This window comes from Solea senegalensis, linkage group LG2 (genome assembly GCF_019176455.1).
Source record: "Solea senegalensis isolate Sse05_10M linkage group LG2, IFAPA_SoseM_1, whole genome shotgun sequence".
Classification (NCBI taxonomy): Eukaryota; Metazoa; Chordata; class Actinopteri; order Pleuronectiformes; family Soleidae; genus Solea; species Solea senegalensis.
Genome location: NC_058022.1, coordinates 6,240,721 through 6,266,791, shown reverse-complemented (window position 1 = coordinate 6,266,791; position 26,071 = coordinate 6,240,721). Strand labels below are relative to the sequence as shown.

The window sequence follows — 26,071 nt, the reverse complement described above, 5'->3', positions numbered from 1 at the left end:
TCTCAAAGATTACTTCAGTTCATGTAAACCTTTGCCCTAAATGTGACAAACAAAACAAAGATGTCTTTCAACATTCAACATTTTTCAATTAAAAAATGATAGAAATTAGAAAAGGTAGTATTTATGTGTGTGCATGTAGTGGGTGGGGGTTAATGTCCAATGTGGCTTTAAAGTTCCAGTGTGTGAGAAAAGGTGTCACTCTTCTTTCTTTGCATAGTCAGTAGATGGCATTAGATGGCAGCCATTGTACATACTTTTAAAGGCCTTATTTCAACGCAACCAAAAACAAATGGTTTTTATTTTATAACAACAGTTACACAAACATACTTATGGGTAGTAAACTTAATGTTTGCCAATAAACTGTGCTAAATATTACACACTGGACCTATAAACAAGCAAAGACACACACATACTGCATATATATATATATATATATATATATATATATATATATATATATATATATATATATATAGGTTTAGCGCTGATGTCCAGCAGTGATTGAAAAGGCAATAAATAACCCAAAAAATGATAAAGAGAACTTCGTTAAGCCTTTTAAATAAAGTCTATTCTCTTGCCACTCTTAGTGTTTGTGTACAGCTTTGTCCTGCCTTGGCAACATGGCTCATCGGGACTTGTGTAGGCTGGTTATCATAAGACATGGGTGCTTTCATGGGTGCTTGTTTTCATTATTTACGTTATCATTATCAGCAAGTTTCAACATCCAGCTGGAGAGGCAGCTCCTGAGGGCACACAGTGAACCCCCCCCCCTTTCACAGGAGTAAAGAGTGCACACACACACACACACACACACACCCACACCCTAAAAGCCACTATGAAGTTTGATTCTTGGAATGTCAAACACTGAATGGACCTTCGAGGACTCAACAGATTGCAGTCATTAATATTTGTGTCGTAAGAGTCCTCCTCTGTGATTACACAGCTGAATCAATGGGACAGACAGACAGGGAGCGAGCGCAAGTGGCTCATTCCGCTCATCTGTTGAAATGTCATTTTCAAGCGATTGAATTGTAGATGCCCTCGGGATTGGAATGAGAGGATCGATACGGTGGCTCTTCTCTGTAGAGAAGATTCTTATTCAGACAGTACAAATGAGAATATACTTCTTTCAATAGCTGTTGGTAATTTTCACTGATACCGAAAGTTGAACTTGAAAGAGTGTTTCTCCTGGAGATGAGGTTTATTAGTGTTCGAATTATTGAGAAAACTCCAAATTGACAATAGGTTTAAATGCGAGTGTGAGTGTAAGCTGAAGTACAAATTGAGCGTCAGCGTGAGTAAGAAACTTGATTTAAGTCACCACTGAATACTTCAGAAACTGCTTATCTTCATTTTCATGCCGACGATCTCTGTGTTTTACAGAGAATGGTCCAAACAAGAGAAAATGATTTAAAACAGTAACTCAAATAACCATCACTACAACCTAGTTATGCAGAAGACCATCTCTGAATGTCATGCATCAAACCATGAATCAGAGGATCTTCCTGTCACTTAATTAAGGGTCCAGTGTACCTACAAAACGTAGCAAGTGAGTGTCAATCATGTGAATTAAGATATTGGAATACGGCTTTTTGCTTTTTCGTCATGGACCCGGAAAGATGGGAGAGAGCAGTGATATCATTCAGCGGAGAGATGTTGAAATCGATGACTCTTCATTCATTCATAACTTCACACATAGCTTCCGTTTTTGAATCGTCTTGATGACTCAATCCAATCTTCCACTTCAGTACATGTCGGTGATGATGTGCACATTAGTGCACAGTTTCAGAGAAAAGTCAGATACGTGACACTTTCACAGTTATGAACCATCAAATCTGATCTGTATCATATGAAAACTAAGCTGAACTGAACTGGCTAGTAAATTGACCTTATTTCCTTTCTGTCCCTCCCCAAAACAGTCACCGCGATCCTGCCATTACTGGAGGCTTTAACGGAAAATGTTAACAGGATTCACTGGAGCGAAACCTGTAACCTCTGAATACCCGCAGAACTGGAACTAATAACGTTTTGTTGATTTACTGTTTTAAAGAGACGGTGTGTTCTGTCAGCAATGGAGCACATAAAGTCAAAGATTATGACTGACATTTAATTAAAACCATGCATCCAAGAAACAAAGAGCTACTACAATAATATGGGTTATTCAAGTAGAATATATAGCTTTCATGCAAACCATTAACAAAACAACTGTCATAATCACACAGTGGGGAATCTAAGAAACAATATGTGTAGTCTACAATTTGGGATATTGAAATATTCCACTTGCCGAGAAATCCAGAAAAGCCTGCTGTTGCTGTTGTTACTTTTATAGCTCATTAAAAATTCACACACTTTTTCAAAGCAATGCCACATAGCTTCAATAAAAAATACACAGCTCTTATTTTTGTTCTTCCATTGGCAACATTTGAAATTTATTTATTTGTATTTATGTGATGGATGACTCATGCAGTTTTTCCAATTATGATTAGCTGCACAATTTTCTGTGTAAAAATCCTTGGAAAACTGTCAAAGAGAGTGCTTGTTGACGTTCTTTGAATATCTGCTCATATGCTTTTGTTGAGTGATAGCCAGGTTTGCAAAGAAAAGAAAGAAAGCTGAAATACTTAGTACCTTACTTACCTAATAAAATAGTGTGGTGATGAAAAAGCCATGGAATGTGTGTATTTGTCCTCAAATTGAACCTCAACACATTCTCAATTTTGAAAATGTTAAGACTGAAAGTAAAGACAGACAGAGGTGAGCACATTATATCTATCAATACCCATTTTCAGAACATTGGCACCTTTAGCCCACACAGTTCTTCTGTGGACAAATATCTGAGTGCTGAGTGCAAGCTCAATTTCAACGATCATCATCGTCAAGCAGTCAAAAACAAGCCACCCGAGGTCCACTCCCACTTTGTCTGAACTGGCACAGAGTGAACACAAGACATCACTTGTTCATTATCTTTGAGTGCTACTTCAGCAAGTTCAGACTTGATTCATGTATTTCTTTAATCCCTTAAACCTTCAGTACACACTAATGACCTCAGTTGCTTCGGTTGAGCGCAAGGCTTAGTTACACTGCAGAACAATCCTATGAGGCGAGGTGGGACATTTCAATTACATCAAGAAAAACAGGCTCAAGATTTACACAGTAAGAATTCAGGCCTTTGATGTACATTTAATTTGTAGGATAATGTTGTCTTTTGACTTAATCTACAAACAGATGGAATATAACTAAAAATGCCAGGAAGTGCCCACAAAAAGAGGAACACATTGGCAGTGTTTTGGTGATTAATCAGACTTCCTTATGGCGTAACAGAAGTTACTCACTGGAGCTTTAATACTACATTAGTACTCACCAATTTAGTGCCATTGCTACGTTAGCTTACTTCGTCAGTCAAGGTGTGATTAACTGTGGTCAACATGGATGAGTGACTTCATGCACGCATGCTTACACATTTCTCTGTGTTTGCAGTGGACAATACTTGAGCAACACAGCACAGCATAGCATCATTTATTTCCCAGAATTCCTTACGTCACTACCCTGTCTTCTTACAGAGTCAGGCTTGATCCATAGCACTAATGTGAGTGTGTTCTAGTAGCAGTTGATTGCCAAATTAATTGGAATTAATAGGAAAATAAATGTCAAACTAGTCATCAAATTAATCAAAAAATATGTTTTGTTAAAAAAAACAAAAAAAAACAGCCCTCGTGAGGTACATGCTGTTCGCTTCAGTTTTTTCTCAAGATGTAGTTGATATTTTAAAGGAGAACGCTTGTAGAAATGTGAATTGAGTAAATATGGTTTGGAAAGGCACACACTTATGAATATTAGGTCCCACAAATTCCACTGATTGCTGTCCAAGATGGAATCTAAGAAACTTGACGGAGAGGAAATGAAAACAATCTCTGAGTGTTTCCAAGTGCATGATGGCCTCAATAAATATGAAATGGAAGATGTTATGAACCAACAGGAAATACTTAATTTGGGCATCTGGGCATTCCCCATTTCACTGGTGTGACTTATAAATAACGTGTTATCTCCCACAAGTTCAGTATCCTAGAAGACACATCACTTCCTGAAACAGATGCTTAAATATATTTTCATTATTACTATGACTCATGGGAAACCCTTCCATAGCTTTATCTGTTTGCAGTAACCAGTCCAACTCTGCTGCTGCAGAAATGTTTAAGGATTGGACACGATACCACTATCTTTTTAAACAAAACAAAGCGAGTGAGTCATGGAGACATGCGCAACAGAACCACATCCTTAATTGGTATCCCTGTTGGTGTCATTCACCCTCATGCACCCTGTGAAAAATGTGAATTATCCTTCCCATTTTTTTTTTCCTTTAAGCTACACTAATGATGTATCCCCATGGCAGACTCTGCTGTCCAAACACTGCACTCATTGTCATCTAAACTGGACCACATCTATATTTTTGTTACCGCTGTATTTTTAAAGGTACAGGCAGGATTTTTTGGTGTTAATATATGAATTATTCTATATAAACCTTTCAGCATCATTTAATTCAAGTGATCTGAAAGATTATTACAGTTCTCCATAAGGGTGCCTGTTCTCAGAGTGAGAACAGGCACGCCTATAATAATGTGGATACAGGTCCCTTTTGGTCTGGAGTAACTATGCTGCTAACACTGCTAAAAATATGTTAGAATTTGACACTAATTAAACTGCAACAAACACACAATCAAGTCAGTTCTTTCAATTGGGTCGTGATCCCCCGTTTTTTTGCTGCAAGGCAACATCGCTAACCACTACACCCTGTGGTTACATTTTTAAACCCAACTCAATGCAGTACTTTCAGAGACTTTATGTAAACTATGATGTGTTCAGAGGCAAAGTTGTTTGTTCATAAGCACAACAATAGTAAAGAAAAAAAGAGCTCGACTTTCAAGAAGTTTCAAGATGCCATTCAATTGATCATTGATCATCAATTCTTTCATTTATTGATTTATTTTGCAGTGCAGGAACATGCTCAAAGGAGACTGGCAGTAAAGATCATAGAAAATTAAACTGGCAGTGCTACAAGACATTTGTGGTATTAACAGGTCTGAATTTACATTAGCCAACCAAAGACATTCTTTTTTAAATAGGTAAATATTATCTGGGGATTGTTCATATCATTCTAAACGTACCAACACAAAGTAGTCGTTTAGTAACATTATCTGTCAATAGTATAGTCACTGTTACTTTCTGCCTCAAATGGATCAGATTAGTTCAATAAAGTAAAGGTAGAGTAAGGAAGATCTCTGGTATAAAACTACAGCATGTCAACTGGAGGGATTGATGGGTTAAAGATGGGTTAAACATGAACAAAGGCGCTCCAGTTCATGGACATAATCTCACCGAGTCTGAGGCAGTCTGACAAAAAAGTGGATCATACACAGGTCCACCCAAAGAGTCTGGTTCTCTAGGCTCGGATCGTCTTTACAGTGTAGCAGCTCGCACACAAGCCCTTACTCTAGCCGACAGACACTTTAGCAAACACAGCATGTGACACGTTGGCTCTCTTTATCTCATTCTGTATCTCCTTGATGAAATGTTGCTGCAACTGGGGCTGAATCCAATTAGGCTTCTTCTTTGCTCCTCCTGGTAGATGTTTTCCCTCTCTGTTTCACTGAGTTGCTGCAAGGTGTGCTTGGTCTGCGAGTGTTTTTGGTCCTCCTCCATATGCATCTCTGACAGCACATTCTCGCTACTGTTAAAAGCAACCAAGGAAGATATGGCTTGCGAGATAGCTGCACGCTTGGTACATCATTGTGCTCCTCAGAGGAGACTGCAGTTGTCTGGTTTGTCTGGAGCTCCCCCTTGTCTGCACTGTCCCTGCTGAGGCGCTTGGGAATCAGGGGCTTTGGAGAAGACCTTAACAGGAGCTATCATAGTGGAGTAGTTAACATACTGTTGTGGTGATGGCGACAGACCCTGGGAAGCTAGCATGCATCTGACAGCATACTGCTGGTTTAGAACCTGACTCGTAACTGGCTGCTGGTTATCCATTTGGGAGCTGAGAGGTTGGGTTACCAGCCCAGGAGGGTACAGTCTGCTGGTTGAGGGAGCACATATGGTGGCTTCTCTTTGAGAGAAAAGAATGGTTGACCTTTGCTCAGGGAAACTATCTGTGATAGGTTGCTGGTTGAGGGTCACATGTGCAGAATGCTCAGGAAAACTGCCAATCTCCTTGTTGCATTTGGTCTTCATAAAGAGCCTGTACCATCGACCAAACTCATGACACTTGGCAGCTGAGACATTTGAATAACAAGCACAGTTTTTAATAGATGATATCATACTTTGAGACAGTGGGCACTTCTGAGCCAGGGAACTCTGACTCATGTCCTTGAGGAGATCCCTCAGAGCGCTTCTCACTGTTAAGTGTGTCCACTGCTCAGATGGAAGGTCTTCCAATTTGGGGCAGCTTTGTAGCTGTATTTTAAGGGTAATTACATGGTGAATATCCTGCAGCATGTCTGCTACTGTGGCATCAGGAGCATTTGTTACACAAGACAGAGGAATTGGGTTCCAACTGCCAACCTGAATCAGACCTTTAGCCTGTGTGGCAGAGCTCTGAGAGTAGCCCAGAGCAAGCAGGGCCATCTCTATGAGCTGATTAAACAGCAGATCTTTCTTGACCAACACAAACTCGGCATATACATTTCTTCTGTCTCCATCTAACTGATTTTGACTCTCCACTACACAGAAAAGCGGTAGCAGGCTCCCTGAGCTGTGCCAGCTCTTGTCCTCGTCTTTAGTCACGGCACTCTTCTTCTTGCTCCTATCCTGGGCCTGATGTATTGCTTTGTTTTGTTTCATTCGAGCCAATTTGACAGGGGGTGGTCTGAGGTCTACATCTGGATCATTTCCCTTTGATTTCTTGGCTCTTTCAAACAGAGAGTCAGCCTGTGGCCTCTCACTGTTCTTGACATGGATCTTGCGTTTGCGTTTGACCCTCTCTGTGGCACCCTGGGTTGGAAGGGCAGAGGCAGAAACCTTCTCAGGGGCAATCGTGCTGGCAGGGGATGCCTGACTCTGATATGCCTGGATCTCACCAGAGGCAGGTTGGACTACTACCTGGTTTCTGTGAGGATCGCTGGTCTGTGCATCCTGAATCATACCTCTAGGCTGGGCCGCTGCTTCTACATTGGGCATGGTTAGAGTTTTAATACCCTGAACCCAGTTTATAATATTACTATGAAGAGCCTCCTCCTTTGTTTTTGCAATGCATTGGTTGCTGCTCTCCTCATAGACTTGTGTGGGGACAGTAACAGCAATTTTGGGTGTGGCAGCCGCAACAGATGAGTCCTCTTCCACGTTTTCCTCCTTGATATGAGGGACCACTGCCATGTCTGATAAAAGGTTGTTGAGGATTTCCGAGTATGAAGGGCTTTGTGACAGAGTCTCTCTGTGGTACTGAAGATCAGTCCCATTGTCTTGTGAATGCTTATTTTCTACTAGGGTGTAGATCTGTACATCCTGGACCTCTGGGGATTGGATAATAGAAGATTGTGCAGCCTGTATGGCACCATGGACCGTGGTCTGTCCATTGCGATATTGGACCAGCCTGTCTGTGGGAGCTGTTGCTGAGGTGAGACCTGCCATTAACGCCCGCTGTTCAAAGATATATGGGCCAACCAGTGGATTTACCAGGTTCACCTTTCTCCATTGCATTTTCTGGCCCTGGGACTGCTTTCCCCTCCACGACATCTTCACAAAGGATATAGAGTATACACTTATCTCATTCCTTTCGGCCTTCTCTCAGTGTTTGTCTTCTCCGATAATCCCCTGTGGTGCAATTCCTTTGCATCTTCAAAATACACTCGCTTCCTCTGTATGTAATGCCAAACCATACAACTGGTTGCTTTAATGCAATACCCTCCTAATATCCTTTATATTGTGACTTTGATATACCAGTTGGTATATAAAACCTAATTATTTTGTTACTTCCACTTGAGATCAAAGGTCAGCAGTAATGTTTCCACTTAGGTGTATTTTCTTCTTTCATCAGATTGTTTTCCACAAAACTCATCCTACAGCTTACTAGAACCCTTACTAAAACTACAATATTTCCCCATAAAATGCAGGTGGAGATGCCAAGTACTCTTGCCGTGTCTGTCTGTCTATGTATTTATTTTTAATCAGTAATGTTGCCTTTGATCTGCCTTCACCATTAATTTCCCATAGGAAGAAAATACAGAAAGGAGAGGAGCTGTAAGAGAGAGGAAGAATCCAGATGGATTAAAGAATGAGAATGAGGATAAAAGAATGAGGATGAGAATGGAGGAGAGACTGAGGAGATGAGAAAGCAGTTGGGCGGAGTATTTTGAGCTATGTTGAAAAACATTGAACTGCTATTAAAAAGGATGAGATTAGGATGACACTGCGGAGATGAAACTGGGGTGAGAAGAACTGTGATGTATAACTTTGGAGGGCAGCATTACACCTCTCAGAACCAAAACGCAGGTTGACCTGGGTTGCAGTGGTTCCCTCATTGAGAGGTCCTTTACATTATATTCATTCACAAATGACTCAAGCTGAACTTCTGAACTCTTTTGAACATTACAATATGCCTGCAACAATTATAGTAAATATGTAAGCCACAGTATACACCATATTACTTACTCAAATTTATTGCCATGTGACAAAGACAACTGGAAACATTATGTACACAAGTGGAGGAAGTCGGGATTGCAATGAAGTATGTGAGGGTGGTAGAGGACATGTATGAGGACAGATGGGTTCAAGATAGAGGTGGGATTGCATCAATGATCAGCTCCGAGTCCCTTCTTGTTTGCAATGATGACTGACAGGTTGACGGTTGAAATCAAGCAGGAGTCAGCAAAAGTGGAAGGGCAGGTCTATAATATAGTCTTGAGGCCAGCTATGATGTATGGCTTGGAGACAGTGGCACTGTCTAAAAGACAGGAGACAGAGCTGAAGATGCTGAGATTTTTGTTGGGAGTGACCAAGTGAGCATATTTGAGGGACAGCTCAGGTTGAACGATTTGTAAATAAAGTAAGAGATGAAAGGTTTGGTCACATACAGAGAAGAGACTGTGAAGATATTGGACAAAGGATGTTGACGATGGAGCTACCGGGCAGGACAAAAAGAGAAAGAGAAGGTTCATGGATGTTGTGAGGGAGGACATGAGGACAATTGGTGTAACAGAAGAGGACAAAAGGGATAGGGCAAAATGGTGGCAGATGATCAGCTGTGGTAACCCCAAAAGGGAGAAGATATCTACACAAGCAATGTATGAGCGAGAGGCTCTCCTTGGGTGAAATTCACAATTTATTATGGGGATCTACAATGATGATGTGTTGGGAGCAATCCATTTCACGTTTGGGGTTGGTGTGAAAAGGCAACTGTGATCAGTAAGATGAAAACTGATATTTACAGGAAATATGACACTTTTCATGCAGTTATAATGGCTTTCTGAGACAAAGACGATTCTTGTTCAGGTTACATGGCCACATATCGGATATCTGATCTAGGAACACAGTGTGAATGAGTACTTGTGTAATATGTCAGATTGGCAGGGTAGTGTCATTCGTCCCATTAGTGTGACCTTCCTGCTCTTGTCTACTTGGAAGGAGTTTTTGTTTGTGTGTTGGTTGTTTTGAACTTTCGCTTCCTAAAACACCTGTCCATGGACAAACTGTCCATGGTCCTAGCTGTTGAAGAAGCTGCAGATGATGTGCTTGGGCAGGCCCAGTTGAGCTGACAGAGCTTGGACTGCCTCTTCATTTGGGTTAAGGCCTGCACTGCAAACATTGATTTTCAAGGAAACATAAAAGACTTGTTTCTGGGAAACTTATTTTTTGTCTAAAAAGAAAAACGATCTTGGCAAGCAATTTTTGCACTCAAAAAAAGATCTAACTTAATAAGATATTATACATTTCTGGTTCAAATTACCAACAAGTCAAGGATTGAGATGGTCCTGAGCAAGGTATAAAACCCCCAGTGCTCCCCTGGTGCAGATGTGAATTGCACTTTTCCTGCACAGTTTGAGTTTACTACCAGTGAGGGTAATGATGGGTTACATTGGTTTGTGTGCAAATGTAATCAATTCTAATTCAAAGGTATAAATTCTTAAATTTGCTTTAAAAAATCTTAAAGTTCTTAAAGTTTGGCCAGTTTTGTCAATTGTTTTACCATTTTTGTCTAGTTTTAAGGCACACTGGTGCAGTACCCTTTCAATATGGGCCTGTTTTTCTAACCTTGAGGGTCATCTATGCTTGATTAAAGTGCTGTACAATACACGGTGATCAACAGGGTTTGTTTTAGCAGCTAACACCTAAAACACCTGACGAAAGTGTGCTATAAGCTGGGAGCTTTGTGAGAGGGAGCAGAAGTGGCACTGTTGGCAAATAATCACCTTTCTGCCAAAATCTCTTGCGTTTTGCATCCTAACAACATCAAAGTCGGGAATGCACACACTGGTGCCCTTAGAAAGTCACCTGCCAATTTTGAAGCTTTTCAAGCACCCCGTCGGACATTAACAAACAGACAGACATATATTACAGTTAATGTAGCTAGATTTACACAAGCAAGCAAGAACATTTAGATGGATAGATAGATAAATACGTACTTTATTCATTCCATTTGCGCAAATTCAAGCATCCAGCAACTCAAATACAAATCTCAGCAACAAAAATAGTCCCCCGGCCCCCCAAAAAAGGGGAAAACATAGGACCCCTGGTCTTCAGTGCACCTGCTTGGGGAGCTCATTCGTTGATTTCTCCTTGAGAGAATATAATGGTTGAGTTCTGCTCAGAGAGGCTGTCTGTGATTTGCTCTTTGTTAGGGGTCATTTGTGTAGACTGCTCAGGAAAACTGTCAATCTCCTTGATGCATTTGGTCTTCATAAAGAGCCTGTACCATCGACCAAACTCATGACACTTGCCAGCTGAGACATTTGAATAATGAGCACAGTTTTTTATGGATGATATCATACTCTGGGACAGTGGGCTCTTCTGGGCCAGGGAACTCTGGCTCATGTCCTTGAGGAGATCCCTTAGAGCCTTTCTCACTGTGAAGTGTGTCCACTCCTCAGGTGGAATGTCTTCCAACTTGGTGCAGCTGTGTAGCTGTATTTTGAGGGTAATTACATGGTGAATATCCTGCAACATATCTGCTACTGTGGCATCAGAAGCCTCTGTTACACAAGTCAGAGGCACTGGGTTCCAACTGCCAACCTGAATCAGGCCTTTAGCCTGTGTGGCAGAGCTCTGAGAGTAGCCCAGAGCAAGCAGGGCCATCTCTATGAGCTGGTTAAACAGCAGATCTTTCTTGACCAACACAAACTCAGCATGTACCTCTTTTTTGTCTCCCTCCAACTGGTTTTGACTGTGCTCCACCACACAGAACAGCGGTAGCAGGCTCCCTGAGCTGTGCCAGCTCTTGTCCTGGTCTTTAGCCATGGGACTCTTCTTCTGGCTCCTATTCTGGGCCGAGGGTTCCGCTTTATTTTGTTTCAGTCGAGCCAGTTTGGCAGGGGGTCGTTTTGGATCTACATCTGGATCATTGCCCTGTGGCCTCTCATTCTCGTTCTTAAAGGGGACCTTTCGTTTGCGGGTAACCTTCCCTGTGGTACCCTGAGTTGGGAGGGCAGGGGCAAAAGCTCTGACCTCTTCAGGGGCAATTGTATTAGTAGGAGCTGTCTGGACCTGAAATGCCTGGACCTCTCCAGAGACAGCTTGGGCAACCACATGGTTTTTGGGAACATTGCTGGTGTGTGCATCCTGGATTGTAGCTTTAGTCTGCGCAGACACTTCTGTGTTGGTATTGGTCAGATTTTTAATGCCTTGGACCCAGTTTGCACTATCATTATCCATGCGAACAGCCTCTCCCTGTGTATTTACAACGTATTGGCTGCTGCTGTTCTCATAGAGTTTTGTGGGGACAGTAACAGTGGTTATTGCCGGTGTGGCAACAGCAACACATGAATCCTCCTGTACTTTTTCCTCCTTGATATGAGGGACTGCTGGCATGTCTGATAAAAGGTCGTTGAGGATTTTCTTGTATGAAGGACGTCGTGACAGGAGCTCTCTGCGAATCTGAGGGTCAGTCACACTGTCTACTGAGTCCTGTGAGTGCTCACTTTCTACTATGGTGTAGAGCTGTAGATCCTGAACCTGTGGGGACTGGAGAATAGAAGATTGTGCAGCCTGGATTGTGCCATGGACCTGAAATGTCTGTCCATGGAGAAACTGAACCAGCGTGTCTGAGGGAGCTGTTGCTGAGTTGTCGTCTGTTGCCATCAATACCTGCTGTTCAAAAGAATATGGGCTCAACAGTGGATTCACCAGGTTCACCTTTCTCCATCGCATTTTCCCAGTCTGGGTCCGCTTTCCCTTCTTTGGCATCTTCGCAAAGAATAGAGTATACACTTGTTTCCTTCCTTTCCAGTGTTTGTGTCTGCTCTGATAATCTTCTTCTACTAATAATAATAATGATAATTATTATTATTTCTGGCAGGCTGTACACTGAGAGGTGTAATGCTACTCTCCACAGTTCTAAGTTCGTTATCACAGCTCAAAGTTCTCCATCCCAGTCTGCTGTTATCGGCATTCACAATACACTCTTCCTCTTCTTTTCGGTATTCTAAGAGGCGCTTTCATGTGATGTTATCCTTGTATCTTTTTGAAAAGTGACTTTGATGTAATAGTTGGTATTTGGAACCCTACTGACAGGCTGTAGACTGAGACATGTTGTCTCCCCCTGCCCTCCCCCAGAACAAAACGTCTCTGTCTCTTTATAGTCTTACATATCAAATAGTTGCATGAAGAAATGGTAAAACTGCCTTAAACCAAGGTGATGATTCTTCAATATTGAAAATTGAGTTAAAGAAAAAACATGAAAGCTCCAGGTCACCCATTTCAATAAGGCCATGGAATTTGTGTTTTACAGTTGGAAAAGTGTTCCTGAGTTCCAGAATTATTAATCGCCTAGCTGGTATGGGAACATGGTATTATTTGTTGGATGGATTGATGGTTTTGTGGTCCTCAAAGATTGCAGAAGTCATAAAATAATTGCACTTGTTGACGTAGAAAGCAAAAACTTGCATTCAGTGAAAAATATTAATTAAAACAGGAACATTTAAGTAAAACAACCTGAAACAACGAAAGCAAAGATATTACATCTCAAATAAGAAATGACAGTGTGCAAACAGAACAGACAGAGAGTTGGGCACTGCATGATTGTATGCACTCTTTTCATTAAGCCTCTGCATATAACACCAGAGTAAGTGCCCAGTGAGCGCTAATGCTTTCAGTCCAGAAAATATTAGCCTACAGCTTACAATCACTGCACTTTCAGTATGGTTTCCAATGACCGGTTGGGTCAGTGCTATTCTAGAGCCTCTCCACATAAACATTAGGATAGCACACGCTACATTTTCCTCCCTCTCTGTGGCCTGAGGGTTCCAAATAAAAAAGGATTACTTCAAACAGCAAGTGAGCATCTAATTAAATTTCTCCACAAATTAATGAGACAAGAGTGTTTACGCCTCCGCAAGACGATTAGTGAAGCTACCAGTGATACTGATGTTACACTGCAAAGAGACTCAGTTAGTTAGTGCTTCATTGTCTTACAAGCAGCTACAGCAAGATGATGTGCAAATAGTTAAAAGTAGTGTTAATCAATATGAACACAACCTATGGCATAAGATGTACTTCCGTTGATCCCCAGTAATGACAAATTGTAATGTGTTCTTTTCATTCCATTTTACTTTGTAGGATATTTGTTGTTTGCAAATTCCTTAAATTAAATATCAATTTCTGGTTCAGGTCAGCACCTTGATGATACAAAAAGAACTACAAAATTCTACTTTATGGCATACGTCACAGCCCCCAGTCTGAACGGGGTCATTCAGATATGATAATATTCAGGGTTGCAACGATTAATCAATTAACTCTCAACCATGTTCAGCTTCTTAAATATTAATCTTTTCTGGTTTCTTTGCTCCATATAACAAAGAAATGATTAATACTGAATAATATTTGTGCACAAAACAAGACATTTGAGAACATCCTCATTTTGAGCCTTGGGAAACTTTGATCAACATTTTCTGACGTTTTATAGAGTTCATCAAAAAAGTAATCAATGGATTAATCAATTAAGAAAACTGTCATTATTTGCAGCCCCATATAGCATTACAATATACATATAATGGCAGTTTTACTCTCTTGCCAAACCAATTGTCACAAGTTGTGTCATTGGTAATTTACTGTGTACTTAGGTGTATGTGTGATGGAATGCATGTGAATAACTTTACAGTGTATGTTGGTAAATAAATAGTGTTTAATTATATAGCACTGCTTTTCACAAAATGTTTGCCATTCATTAACGCAATAATTCAGTGCATCAATATCAAGCTCTTTTTCTATCACACATCTTTCAGAACCAGCAGAGTGGAGAATGAAAACCTTCACCTTCTTGTTCAATGATGACACTGAGCCACTATCACTTTGACCTTTCTTACCTTAATAAATGCACTTGATCTAATAGTTGATATTATTAAAACAGACCATAATCCCAATCTAAATATAATTTACCAAACTTTACCTCAAGTATACAAAGACCAAAAACAACTGCTCATCTGCTCATCAGTATTTGCAATAATTGTCCTGAAGGCTCAGAACTCATTTGGTCAGATCGGGGATGGAGTGGGACTCATTTTGGCCAGGGAATTTCTATGCTTCAGATCAGCCCAGTGAGGCTAATCAAAAGAGCGGGAAGAGTCGGTGGGCCGTGGCTGATGGGCCACAAGGGCCGGTGACTGATGCAGGCAGATGAAAAGAAAAAGAAAATGAGGGAGCTTAAAAAGAGACCAAGATTAAGAAGAAAAGCTTTAGGAAATCAGGCACTAAATGTGCCAAACTCAGCAACTTAAAACAGTTTGGCAGCTCAGTGAATGTAAAGAAAATGTGCCAGTGGTCGATGGTGATAGTCAGACATCTTAAAATACAGATAATTATAACAAATGTTGGTCAAATTTGGGTTTTATTTGTCTGTTTTTTGGCCATTATTTATTTAATGAGGGAGACCAGGCAAAAACAGCTCACATTTGCAGTTCTCTTGGAAATGGCTGATTTATCTATTTTAGAATAATACTTAGTGTTACAGGAATGGTGGTAAAAGCAGTCGGGTACTTTATATTGAGTCGGTATTTGCTCGATATCGTTTGTTAACTTTAAACAGTGGGTCCACATATACTGTAGCCATAACATAAAAACATACATAAAAGGAGAGATCAAAACCAATTCAGAAAAAACAGCTGCAGCTTTCTATTACAATGCCTTAAGCCAAGATTTCAAGTCTGCCAAACAGATTATATGCTCAAGTTTTTAAGTGTTCTGCACATTAGTCCATGAACATGAGGCAAAGTATAAAAGACAGGCTTTTTTCCTTCCAAATGGAACATTACACGGTTACCATGTGCCAACCCTAACCCTAACTTGTGTCAGGTCATGGTTGAACATTTACAAACAGAATGCTGAAGAGAGCAACAATAAAACTTTGGTTTACTTAAGAGATTGTTATTGTTTTAAAGACATGTAAATTGACATTATCGAGTATTTAACTTGCTTTGCAAAAAACACTCTGAAACTCCAGCAGAAGCCCTCCTTGCTGCAACAGTGTCACGTGACCACTAGTGGGCCTACCGTGATCACATCACCTCTCACTCACATCCTCCCTGCCACACAGGTTAGCCATGTGTCTTTGAATTGTTTGCTTCAACTAGAACATCTGAATGTTTACCCAGAGTTCACTGTTTCTCCTCTGTAGTTCAGTTATAAGTACAAGTGGTATTTTTCCTTGAAAGGAAATAAGAGTTGTTTTCCTGAAACATCATAAGCAACAGTTAATGACTTCATCCAGTAGTCCTTAAACTTTTTATACCAAGTACCACCTGAGAAAATATTGAGCTCTTAAAGTAATGCCATTATCGGCAACGTTAAAATACAGTGGTGTAAATAGGTCGAGCAAAGACAGCTACAGACTTTTCAGAGTAGGCTGATTTATTCCTAATAAGATCATTTGCTCTCTAATCATCCATTTATCATTATTTCTTTGCCATTTGTTTTTTCTACACACTCTGGTCAAATTTCCACTCCGATCACATACCCTGGTAGTATGTACAGTTGACCAGTATTTCTGATTTTCTCGTGTACCACTAGTGGAACACGTACCACAGTTTGAGAACCAAGGACTAACTAACAATCAAAATAAAAAAAATAAAAGGATATTGACTAAATATTATTATATACTGTCAAAGTCCAAATATTATGTTTTTGCCCATATTGCCCATCCCTGGTTAACGTTCTTCCTACATATGTGAGTTTCACAGGCTTATTACAAATTCTGTTGGTGGCCTGGAAATGTTCCCTCCATCCTGGGAAATGATGCACAAAACAAGCTGCATGTCACCAAGAGATAAGAGAAGAGAGAAACAGACGCAGTGTGAATGTTGCAGTTCATCACTGACTTTTTTCCCCTCTGTCTACAGCCACTATCTAACCCAACACTCATGGAATGACCTTTTCTGAACTGTCCTCTTAACTATGTAGCTTTCATTAGTGAAGTGAGAGCAGCTCAGTAATTGCCCTCTCCTGCTCTTTGGAACCACAGCTGCTTCTACCTTTTCTGAGCCCTTTTGCATCTTGTTATATTTGTAACAGATCGCTCCCAACAGGCTCATCAGCGTCTGCAGGCTGCTGTTGCAACATGACAAGACAGGAGGAGGTGCCAGGCGATTCAGGTGTGGGTCGTGGCCGTCCTGAGAACTGGACTTTGGCCTCATGACGCCACATCTCTGCCCACAGTAGTACAGATAATATAAAAGGGCCTCCACCACAACAAAGCAAAACAAACCGAGCCCTGCATCATTAGCAGTGGGAGTGAGTTTCACTCGACGTGTATTAGTTTGTGAAAGCTGTTGCGTGTAATTGTCACTTAATTAAAAAAAATATATATATATATAAATTTTTTTTTTTTTAAGTGGAGTCATTCAGTTTCAAAAAGGACAAAAACGAAGTAACGCCACAACAACAACAACAACAATAATGATAATAATCATAATAATATAAACTGAAAAACAAGAAACTGGGAGGAAAAAAAATAAAAACAAGGTCTTCTCCGTGCGCATTTACGCACGAGCTTCGCGAGTGAAACTTTGTCCCTCTGCTGCAGCGCAACAGTTCAGTTCAGGCAAACTGGCAGGATACACATCTAAACTTCACAAATATTTATTTATTATTTCAATTTCACCATCTTACCTTGTCTATGTCTTTGGCAAGACCCAAAACGGGCAACGCAGGAGAGCGAAGCTGCGCACAAAATCCACCAACCGCTTGACAAAGACATTCTTCTGCTGCTGCTGCTGCTGCTGCTGACGACTGGTCCGCGCTGAAACTAAAGTTAAGAGGGAAACTTCATCAAGTTGAAGGGCTGGTGCTGTATGTGCGCGATCCCGCGTGTGTGTGTGGGAGAGTGGGTGTGTACTTCCGTTTGATAACAGTGTGCGGTCTGCAGGCAGAGTGAAATTGAAAGTCACTTTTTTTATCTTAACTTACTGAAATGGGAATTTCCCCCGAGTTATAGCTTTTATTGGAGAATTTAATGAAAAAGTAAATTCCAATAATCTCATTATCCTCAACAAATCACCAATATTCACTGTTCATGAACTTTGAGCAAGTTACTCAGGCAGAGTTTTATCATTATTATTATTATTTAGTAATATTACTTATTACTTGGTATAAAAAGCTTAAAAAAAAGTTCCATCTTTTGATTTCAAAGAGTGGTGAACAACACGTGTTTGGAACTGAATCATCAATGTTTAATGAATTGTATGGCAGCCTATCAAAGCAAAAAGAAAGGTTTTGCCCAACTTTTACTGTTTTCTACATGTGGTAGCCTCTAAAAGACTAAAGCAAATGGTGATCTAGTAACTTGGGATTATTATAATAACAATATTAATAATGATAATGATAATAATTATTATCATTATGATTAATATGGGTTTGGGTTAGGAAGGAAGGAGGGAGAACATTGTCACTGAACATCATGGAGCTCTGGGACAGAGTCACAGTGCCTTCTATTTTGTTTCTTTTATTAAGGTCTTTCATTCACTCAACGCTTCAGTGATTCACACTATCAGTGATGATATAAATAATATTAAGCACTGTCCCAAGTTGTAAAAAGGAAAGTCCACCACAAGCATTCATGTCTCACAGCCGCAGAATGACTATGTGTTGGCTGATTGAAGCCAAAGCTGCTAAAAACCTATCATGTCATCACTTATTTTATTTTATTTCTTGGACTGTGGTATTATAATATTACAGTAAAATATAACTGAGTAACACATTACTGCTTAATGCTGTTACCAAATGAGGATGGACATTTTTGCTTTTTTTAACCATGAGGACCAGAAAAGTGCTTTTGTCAATTTTTCCAGAATAACTTTCAATATCTGGCAGTTATTTATAATTTTACTGCATGTTGAAATACTGTTTTAACAATTTAGGATGTAGAAGAGCATAAAGGTTTATTTAGAAAAACACTGCAGTTGTAAATGCACAGAACAGATGTTGCGCGTTACATTTGAAATTGTAACAGTATGAAACATATTTACTACAGTCTTTGTCTCTCGATGTGCAAAAACAGGCCAACAAATGGAAACTATGTACGGATGTTCTTCCCACTCTCTCCTCCCTGTTGACAAAGAAGCTGATTCTCCAGCTTCCTGAAACAGCACGAGTGAAGTTACCGTAATACCCACGCGATGCATTTGACGTGCAACTTCTCAGCTTTCAGAAACTGTTGGAATTTTTCCGATAGCACAAACTGTCACGTAAATTACGGTAATGCAAAGTATCGTCTACGATATGCTCGGCGTTAAATACTTAATAACACGTTTGTGTAGTAGTGTGCATCACCTGACTGTATGAATTGTTACAGTAAAGGGCTGGGTGAGGGATATTCAGCTGCTACAAGCAACTTCACCAGTACATAATGCCACATTCCACAGTCTGTCCCTTTTAAGGATAATAAAAAAAAAGAGTGGAGAGCATGTGTAAAGGCCGGCTGTTCATCAGGTGCACTCGCTTCCGCATCTTCACTCTCTGACACTCTCTTGGGAGCTGATGAAATGTAGCGAGCGGGCCCCAGGTTGCATCTTCTCAACCTCTCCACAAACACTTTCAGTCGACAGTGATTCATCCCACAGTGATGAGAAATTTTCATGAGAAGCCCATTATCCAAACTCAGCTGTCAGATCCATTCAGTAAATCCCGCAGACCAGAGTAATGGACTTTGAAGAAGGTCTGAGACTCCTTTCAGCTCCTCCAGGCCTCGGCTCGTGACACACACACACACACACAGGGTAATTTTGACAGTGAGATGGCACACGCACACACACACACCTTGAAGTTGCAGTTTGCCAAAACTGTGGCAGCCTGCACTTTCTGACTGGGATTAATTTATTACACTGTGCTAATAAGTACGACAGTGATTGTAACACGTTATGCTAAACACGGATGGTTGAGGAAAACTGTGCATGAAAAATTGTAATATGCGTTCTTCCCCTTTTAAATGGAGATTAGAGATTGGTGTCATCCTGTAAAGCCCTGATGTTTGTGATTTAAATACCTACTTAACTGCTCTTCATATGAAAGCAAAAGAAGTGCATATTATTATACCTCACATTGTGGAGACTTAACATGGCCACAGGCAATTTAAACCTTTCTAAGTCTTTACTAGGTTTTATAGTTGATCAATTGAATAATATTTGCTTTATGCACTTATTGCAAACCACAGAAACGTTTGAGCGTTTTATGTTACTTCTTTACACATATGTTTGTGGAAGTATTCAATCACATCAGAATAAGTGTTGTTTGGTTTTTCAAAGCCTTAAAAAGCCTTTATGCTTTATGAAGCCAGTTCCAGAACCGATTACCATGCAAATGAAGAAGAAGAAGATGAAGAAACGTCATGCGTAGACCTCGCGAGAGTGGAGAGAGCTCTGCATCCAAAAGCCACCATTTAGTTCCCTGATGCACTTGGGAAAGCGGAGAAGTCCTGCATGTGTTGCAGTTTGCAGTCTCACCATTAGGTGTCACTAGTTCTAAAACACTTGATGTCACAACATTAAAACAAACCTGAGCCTAGTCTCAAACTGTGGATGCTTTTGCTCAGTGGTAACATCAGTAACATGTCACCACCTCCAGGGCAAAAGGTTCAATTCATCATTTGGGTCTCCATAGTAATATACAAATGCAACATTTTTCATGGCTTGCGGATAAAACCAATTTGTCTGGGAGAGCGAGTGGCCCCCGAGATGGTGCCACAGATGGCAAGGTGAGCTCTCGCCAAGACGAGCTCTTGGCATCTGGACAAGACTGAGGTGGTGGGGGGGGGTGGAGCGTGGTCCTGGTTCCTCACACCAGAGCAGCTGTGAAAATCAGAGCCGGGGAAGATAATATTTGTTTCCTGTCCCTGAAGGGGAATCAGCTTCCTGAACCCCAAGTGTTCCCATGGAGTTACACACAGCCAGCAGCGACGGCCCGTGGTCACACCAGTCACTTACTTTGTGGGTGTGATGCAGAGGAGGAAATGAGCAAAGATGCTCGGTCTAACCTTCCTTTGGCTAATAAAGCTTAACGTCTTTAGATCAGTGATATGATACTGTGCTGAGTCAGTTTGATCACGTCGACCGCCCTGAGTAAACTATGACTGTTTCATGTCACTTTGGACAAGGGCAAACGGAGCAAAGCGTGTCATGCGCGATGATTACGCCGTTTTCTGAGGTGGTTTGGTGTTTGTACAGCAACACAAAAAAAAGTTTCCTGTACTTGATTTCCATTTGGATTTACGCAGCAATAACAAACAGCTTTGAATTAATGTTTTATCCAAACTTTTTGTATAAAGAGATCTGGAAGAAAAAGTCACAGTGCAACCACACACTTGGCACCAAACGCATGCTGTTAGCAACAGAAGTAAACAGAAAATAAAACATTTGACAACGAGAAAGCAAAATATTGCCCTCCATGAATTTGGAGGAGACCAAAAGCAGCAGCATTTTACAATAAAACAAGCCTAAGAAAGTATAAATGGCTAATTAGGCTGGATGATATAAATAAGTGATAGTATTTTTTTAATAATCAAAAATTAGATAATTGATTGATACACTTCTCATTGTCTCCATATAATGCATCAATAATAATCAAATAACTGCCAAATTGTAAAGTTATTTATTAAAGTGTTTGCTAAATACTCAATTCAGGTTAAACCTGCATTAATCACTATGTAATTTATTGATTTGTTAATTTAAACTTAAATAGGCTTTAGTTGCTTATATTATACAGTGTATTATTTAAACCCTTAGTTTTAGAAGGGGCAAAGGTCGTCTTTGCGACCATAAGTGATGTACGGCACAGACCTACATTGAATGTAAATACATTCAAAGCCTCACATTAGAATTAGAATCCTTAACGGGTGAAAGTGACCCTGAACACACCAGTCCGCAGTCTTTGTTAGTGTGTGTATGTGTATGTGTGTGTATGTGCGCACATGTGCGGGATGTCAGTCAGACAAGAATGTAGCCGTCTGTGAGACTAATCATGTACTCACTTTTTTCAGGGAAACTGAGCCCCCGTGGTCTCCCCCACCTTCCCAGTGGAAAGCCCGGTGTCACATTTTTTCCCATGATATCATTCCCCCCGATATTTCTCACCCCAAACCGTGTGTAGAAAAGAAAAAGCGTCCCGACACTCGGTGGCGTATGAAATGAAGTTATTGTCTGCCGCCTGTGCTCAAGGACTGTCCTGTCCCGGGCAACTTCAGAGATAAATGAGACTCCCGGCGTTTATCTGTCTCCTGAAAAGAAGAGAGATACAGAGGCACCGAAGACGCTCATTCATTATTTACATAAATATATTACACTGTTCTTCATCGGCAGACACGTGCAATTCATTTCCACTGTGTGTAGGGAGGTAAACAAACGCTGAGCTGTCTCGCACATGTAAACATTTGGTGATAAATGTCCATTTGTCATTTATTGTGACACATTTTTATTTTATTTTATTGTTTTCTCTTTTAGCTGAAGGATGATTTATTGCGAATCCTCAAACATGCATGAAAAGCAGCTGTAGAGAAAACAGTGTGTGTGTGCAACAGTGCAACTTGTAGCAGCTCATACAGTGTTGTTTTTAAGGACAGTGGATATTTGAAATCAATGTTAGGGGCCAGTTATTGATCATTTTAGGTGGTTTAGGAACATTTCTGTTTTCCACTTCCACGCAAACATTAGGAGTTGGGGATCTCTGGATAATATGATGCATCTTCTGCTATTACTTTCATCTCCAGAGGGTGGTGTCGGTAAGCACGTGTGAGAGAGCAGCAAGGTGTGTTTAAAGTGAGCAAAGAGTTGTGGTTTGGTGAGTAATTAACAAGCAGGAAATAAATTAAAAGAAATTCTGAAAGCAAAAGCACGTCCAGCTGTTAAAGTTGTCATTCTCTTTCTTAGTGCAGCTCCAAACAAAAAGCTTTCATTAACCTCTGCTCAAAGCCACTTCAGTCTGTCGTACGGGGTTAATAATTTCCACCTTTAGAAAAAAACTCTCTGCTCGGGCTGAAAAATGTTTCAATTAACAAACAAATATGAATAAATTAAATAATAATAATTAGTCACCTTATATATGTGAGGAGGATGATGAGGGAGCAAATGATCTTATTGGAAATAAATCTGCTCGACAGAGTATGAAAACCACTGCTCTAATGGAAAAGCCCCATAACAGTTAAATATAAACAAATGTGTGTTGCATTCAAACACGTGTCACACGAGTTCACACCGTGGCGTTTCTCAGTGTACAGGCGTTTAGATACTGAGCTGCAGACGGACGCCACCATCAGCGACGTTGTGCGAGTGAAGCGAGACAACTGCAGACACGACGGAGTACGAAGTGTCCACAAAACACACTTTCAGAAGTGAATTCTACTGCAGGAAATCTCCCTCAAACATAACACAGAAGGATAGTGTTGCTTGGCAGAGGCCTGTTTTCAGATTATTGCATCATTTCTGTTTTCAAAGACCGGTCAGAGGCAACACAATTCCACCGCGCACAACAAAAACTAACACACTGCAGCTTTTAAACTATATAATTGTTGTTGAACAAAGCAGGCAGCACTTTACAGAGCACTCCACAGTGAGCTAATCCTCAGATCAATAATTAAACCAGTGAATCAGTCTGACTCTTTGTTTGACGAAGGGTTGTCCTTCAGTGAAGGTTTGCAGCGTGAGCTAAAATACTGTATGTGGCCTCTTATAAATCAAGGTACAGCGGATGAGTCACAGCTGTCTCACCTGCTGGCTTTAATGTGAACACTCCCCCCTGCTGGCTTTCCTGTGACCACCTGGCGCTCCGCCTCGGTGGAATGTTAATACGTTCTCCGCGGCAAAGAGGCAGGGTGAAATTGACACTCGCTTTGAGGTGCGCGGTCGCCATGACGACAGTCCAAACAATCATTTACCTCAGCGTTCCGAAGATGTGTGAACACTTCTTCGCGTCCCACCGCTTGCCTCGAGTCAGATGAGTCAAACAAAAAAAAAGGGGGGGGGGCATACAAAAGCCTTTTGTTCGCACCTGTGTCTGAGCAACGAGCCATTAAAGACGTTAAGAGGAAATAACTCAGCATTATTGTTCATTATTGTTTATAGCCCAGTACATCTGTTCCTTAAGCCCTGCCAACACTAATCACGAGTGTCATTTAAGTATATGAGATTGCTTTAAGTGCATCAGTAGTGATAGTGAGTCATTTTGCTTGGACAGATACAAAGACCGTGTTACAGCAGCTCAGTTTCAGGCACCTTTCAACTCCTTAAATGTAAAATGTACACATTTACACTCAAATACACAAATAACTTAACATGGAAATGGTTTAAAGTGCCTTTTTAATTTCTTCTGTTCAATTAGCACATACAAATCAAACCCAGAACCAAATGCAGGACAAAGCAGTGGTAAGTGCAGGTACAACAAAGGCAGATTCAAATCAAAATAAAACGATAACACAGTTAAGTGAAGCAGGGCAAAAAGGCACAGATGTTAAGTAAAAAAAAACAAAACATAAAGAGCTCAAAAAACAACGGGACGGACGGGACACGAGACACACACCAGAGTCTTTAATGCAAAAAGCAGGGAGTGATAAAGTGACATGACAAGATAAGAGGCGAGTATAGGAAACACAACAGCAAAAACACTCCACCAATAACTACAAGACGATAATAAAACTCAAACCGCAGCAGGAAAAGGAAAGTCCAAATAAATCAAAACACAGGTCCAGGTTAGGATCGTGACATTTCCATGACTTCAGTCGACCTTACATTGACTTGCATGGATTTCATGTAGAGTTACTCTAACTTTAACCGTAACTAACCCTTACCATAACTTAACCCTAACATACAACATGTCTTCACCTTAAAATGGAATACTTGTGTCCCCATAATGTGACTGTGTAAACCAGGGCTCTCAAACTCCGACTGTCTTTTTGGTGAAAAAGCATGTGTTTTAGTAGAGCTGAGTAATATGAGCTTAAAATAATATCATGATTTTTCCATCAAATATATCGCCATGACCTTTTTCTTCTGATATATTTCATTTCTTCTGATACTTCACAGAATTTCAAAATAAAAGCATTTGTGTTGACATGGAACCATGTATCGTTTACGATGAAATGAATCTAAATGGGGGAAAAAACCCATACAGAAATAAATCAATATAACTTGATATTAGGGGGCGGGCGGTATGAAATCAATTGGAGGGCTGCATGTGGCCCACGGGCCTTGGGTTTGAGACCTCTGTTGTAACCAGATTTCAGTCCCCACAACATGAGTAATACCTGGATCACACACACACACACAGTCTAAGTAGGAGCATATTCCAAAGTAGTTTGCAGAGGCTTATTAGGCTTGAAAGCTAAGCTTCAGAATTCAAAGTAGTGATCTGTAAACACACTCCTACATTATTTCTATAATAGCTAATGACAGGAATTAAAAAATGCTATGAAGAAAATAAGTTGTGTGCAAATTGTGGGTGAAATTGAGTCACACTTTGAATAATGCTCTCGTTTGTAGGCACAGACTCTCTCCAGCTGTATAGCGGATGTTTCATAGACGTGCTCACCTTCTGGACTTTTAATTCGATTTTCAAACATTGTACAGTACACTATCAGATATCAACGTATACAGTACTTTGTACAGATGCTTTATGTCTGATTAATCGGTGACCGAAACATAGCTGTGAGGAGAAGTGTCTGTCTGAGTGTTTTATTTTGAAAACAGAATGTCCATAAACCGTAACTCCCTTTGTAATTCAGGCGTTTGAATTCACTGTCAGGAGAAACGAGTGTTGAACACCCTTGTGCCTCATATACCTGTGCTTTTGGTTACTCCTGGTGATTATGTCACCTGCAGTATGGCAGCATGTCCCTTCAGAAACATAAATGAGAAAGCAGCTTAATCTTTGCCAGACAGGGTTGAAGAACAAATATGGAAAGACTTTCTGCTATGAATATATATATATATATATATATCTATATATAAAAAAAAACATGAGCATAATTTAAGTCATTTAAATTCTCTGCTTTAATTAATTCCACTGCACTTCTGACAAAAGCCGTCTCCACTTGCATGTGGACCAATGGAAGGAGGAAAAGCCCCGTTTCTCATTGTCGAGTCCATTTCATCATGAATATACTGTGGGTCACTTTGCACATTGACGTGAAAAGAAAAGTCCACTGGAACTGAATGAGACTGGAATTATGTCCGAGGCTTATGTTAAACAAACGAGTCCACCTCATGTCAGTCCAAGTAGGCGTAAACGGCCGGGAGTTGCTCCGTAATGAAGGTCCTTGAGTATGTGAGTGTGGTTTCAGATGTGAGTCAGAGCTGGTGAAATTGATCAATTTTACTCCTGAACTTAGATTTAGGGATGTGCAACAGCCTCACCTGGAAAAAATCGAAACTCTGACCTACTTGTGATCCATGTAACCATG

General features: G+C 40.5%; 1 protein-coding gene across 2 annotated transcripts in view; it reads right to left on the bottom strand.

The window, feature by feature from the left end:
* The window catches only part of tfpia (tissue factor pathway inhibitor a), a 46,754-nt gene extending 29,295 nt beyond the window's left edge, over positions 1-17,459 (bottom strand). The window contains exon 1 of one of the 2 annotated variants that reach the window (XM_044013663.1): positions 17,302-17,459. In XM_044013663.1, coding sequence (XP_043869598.1) covers positions 17,302-17,389 — 88 coding nt within the window. In that variant the 5' untranslated portion in view covers positions 17,390-17,459. The remainder of the gene's footprint in view (positions 1-17,301) is intronic. The other variant, XM_044013672.1, reaches the window with a different exon arrangement.
* Between the last annotated feature and the right edge of the window lie 8,612 nt (positions 17,460-26,071).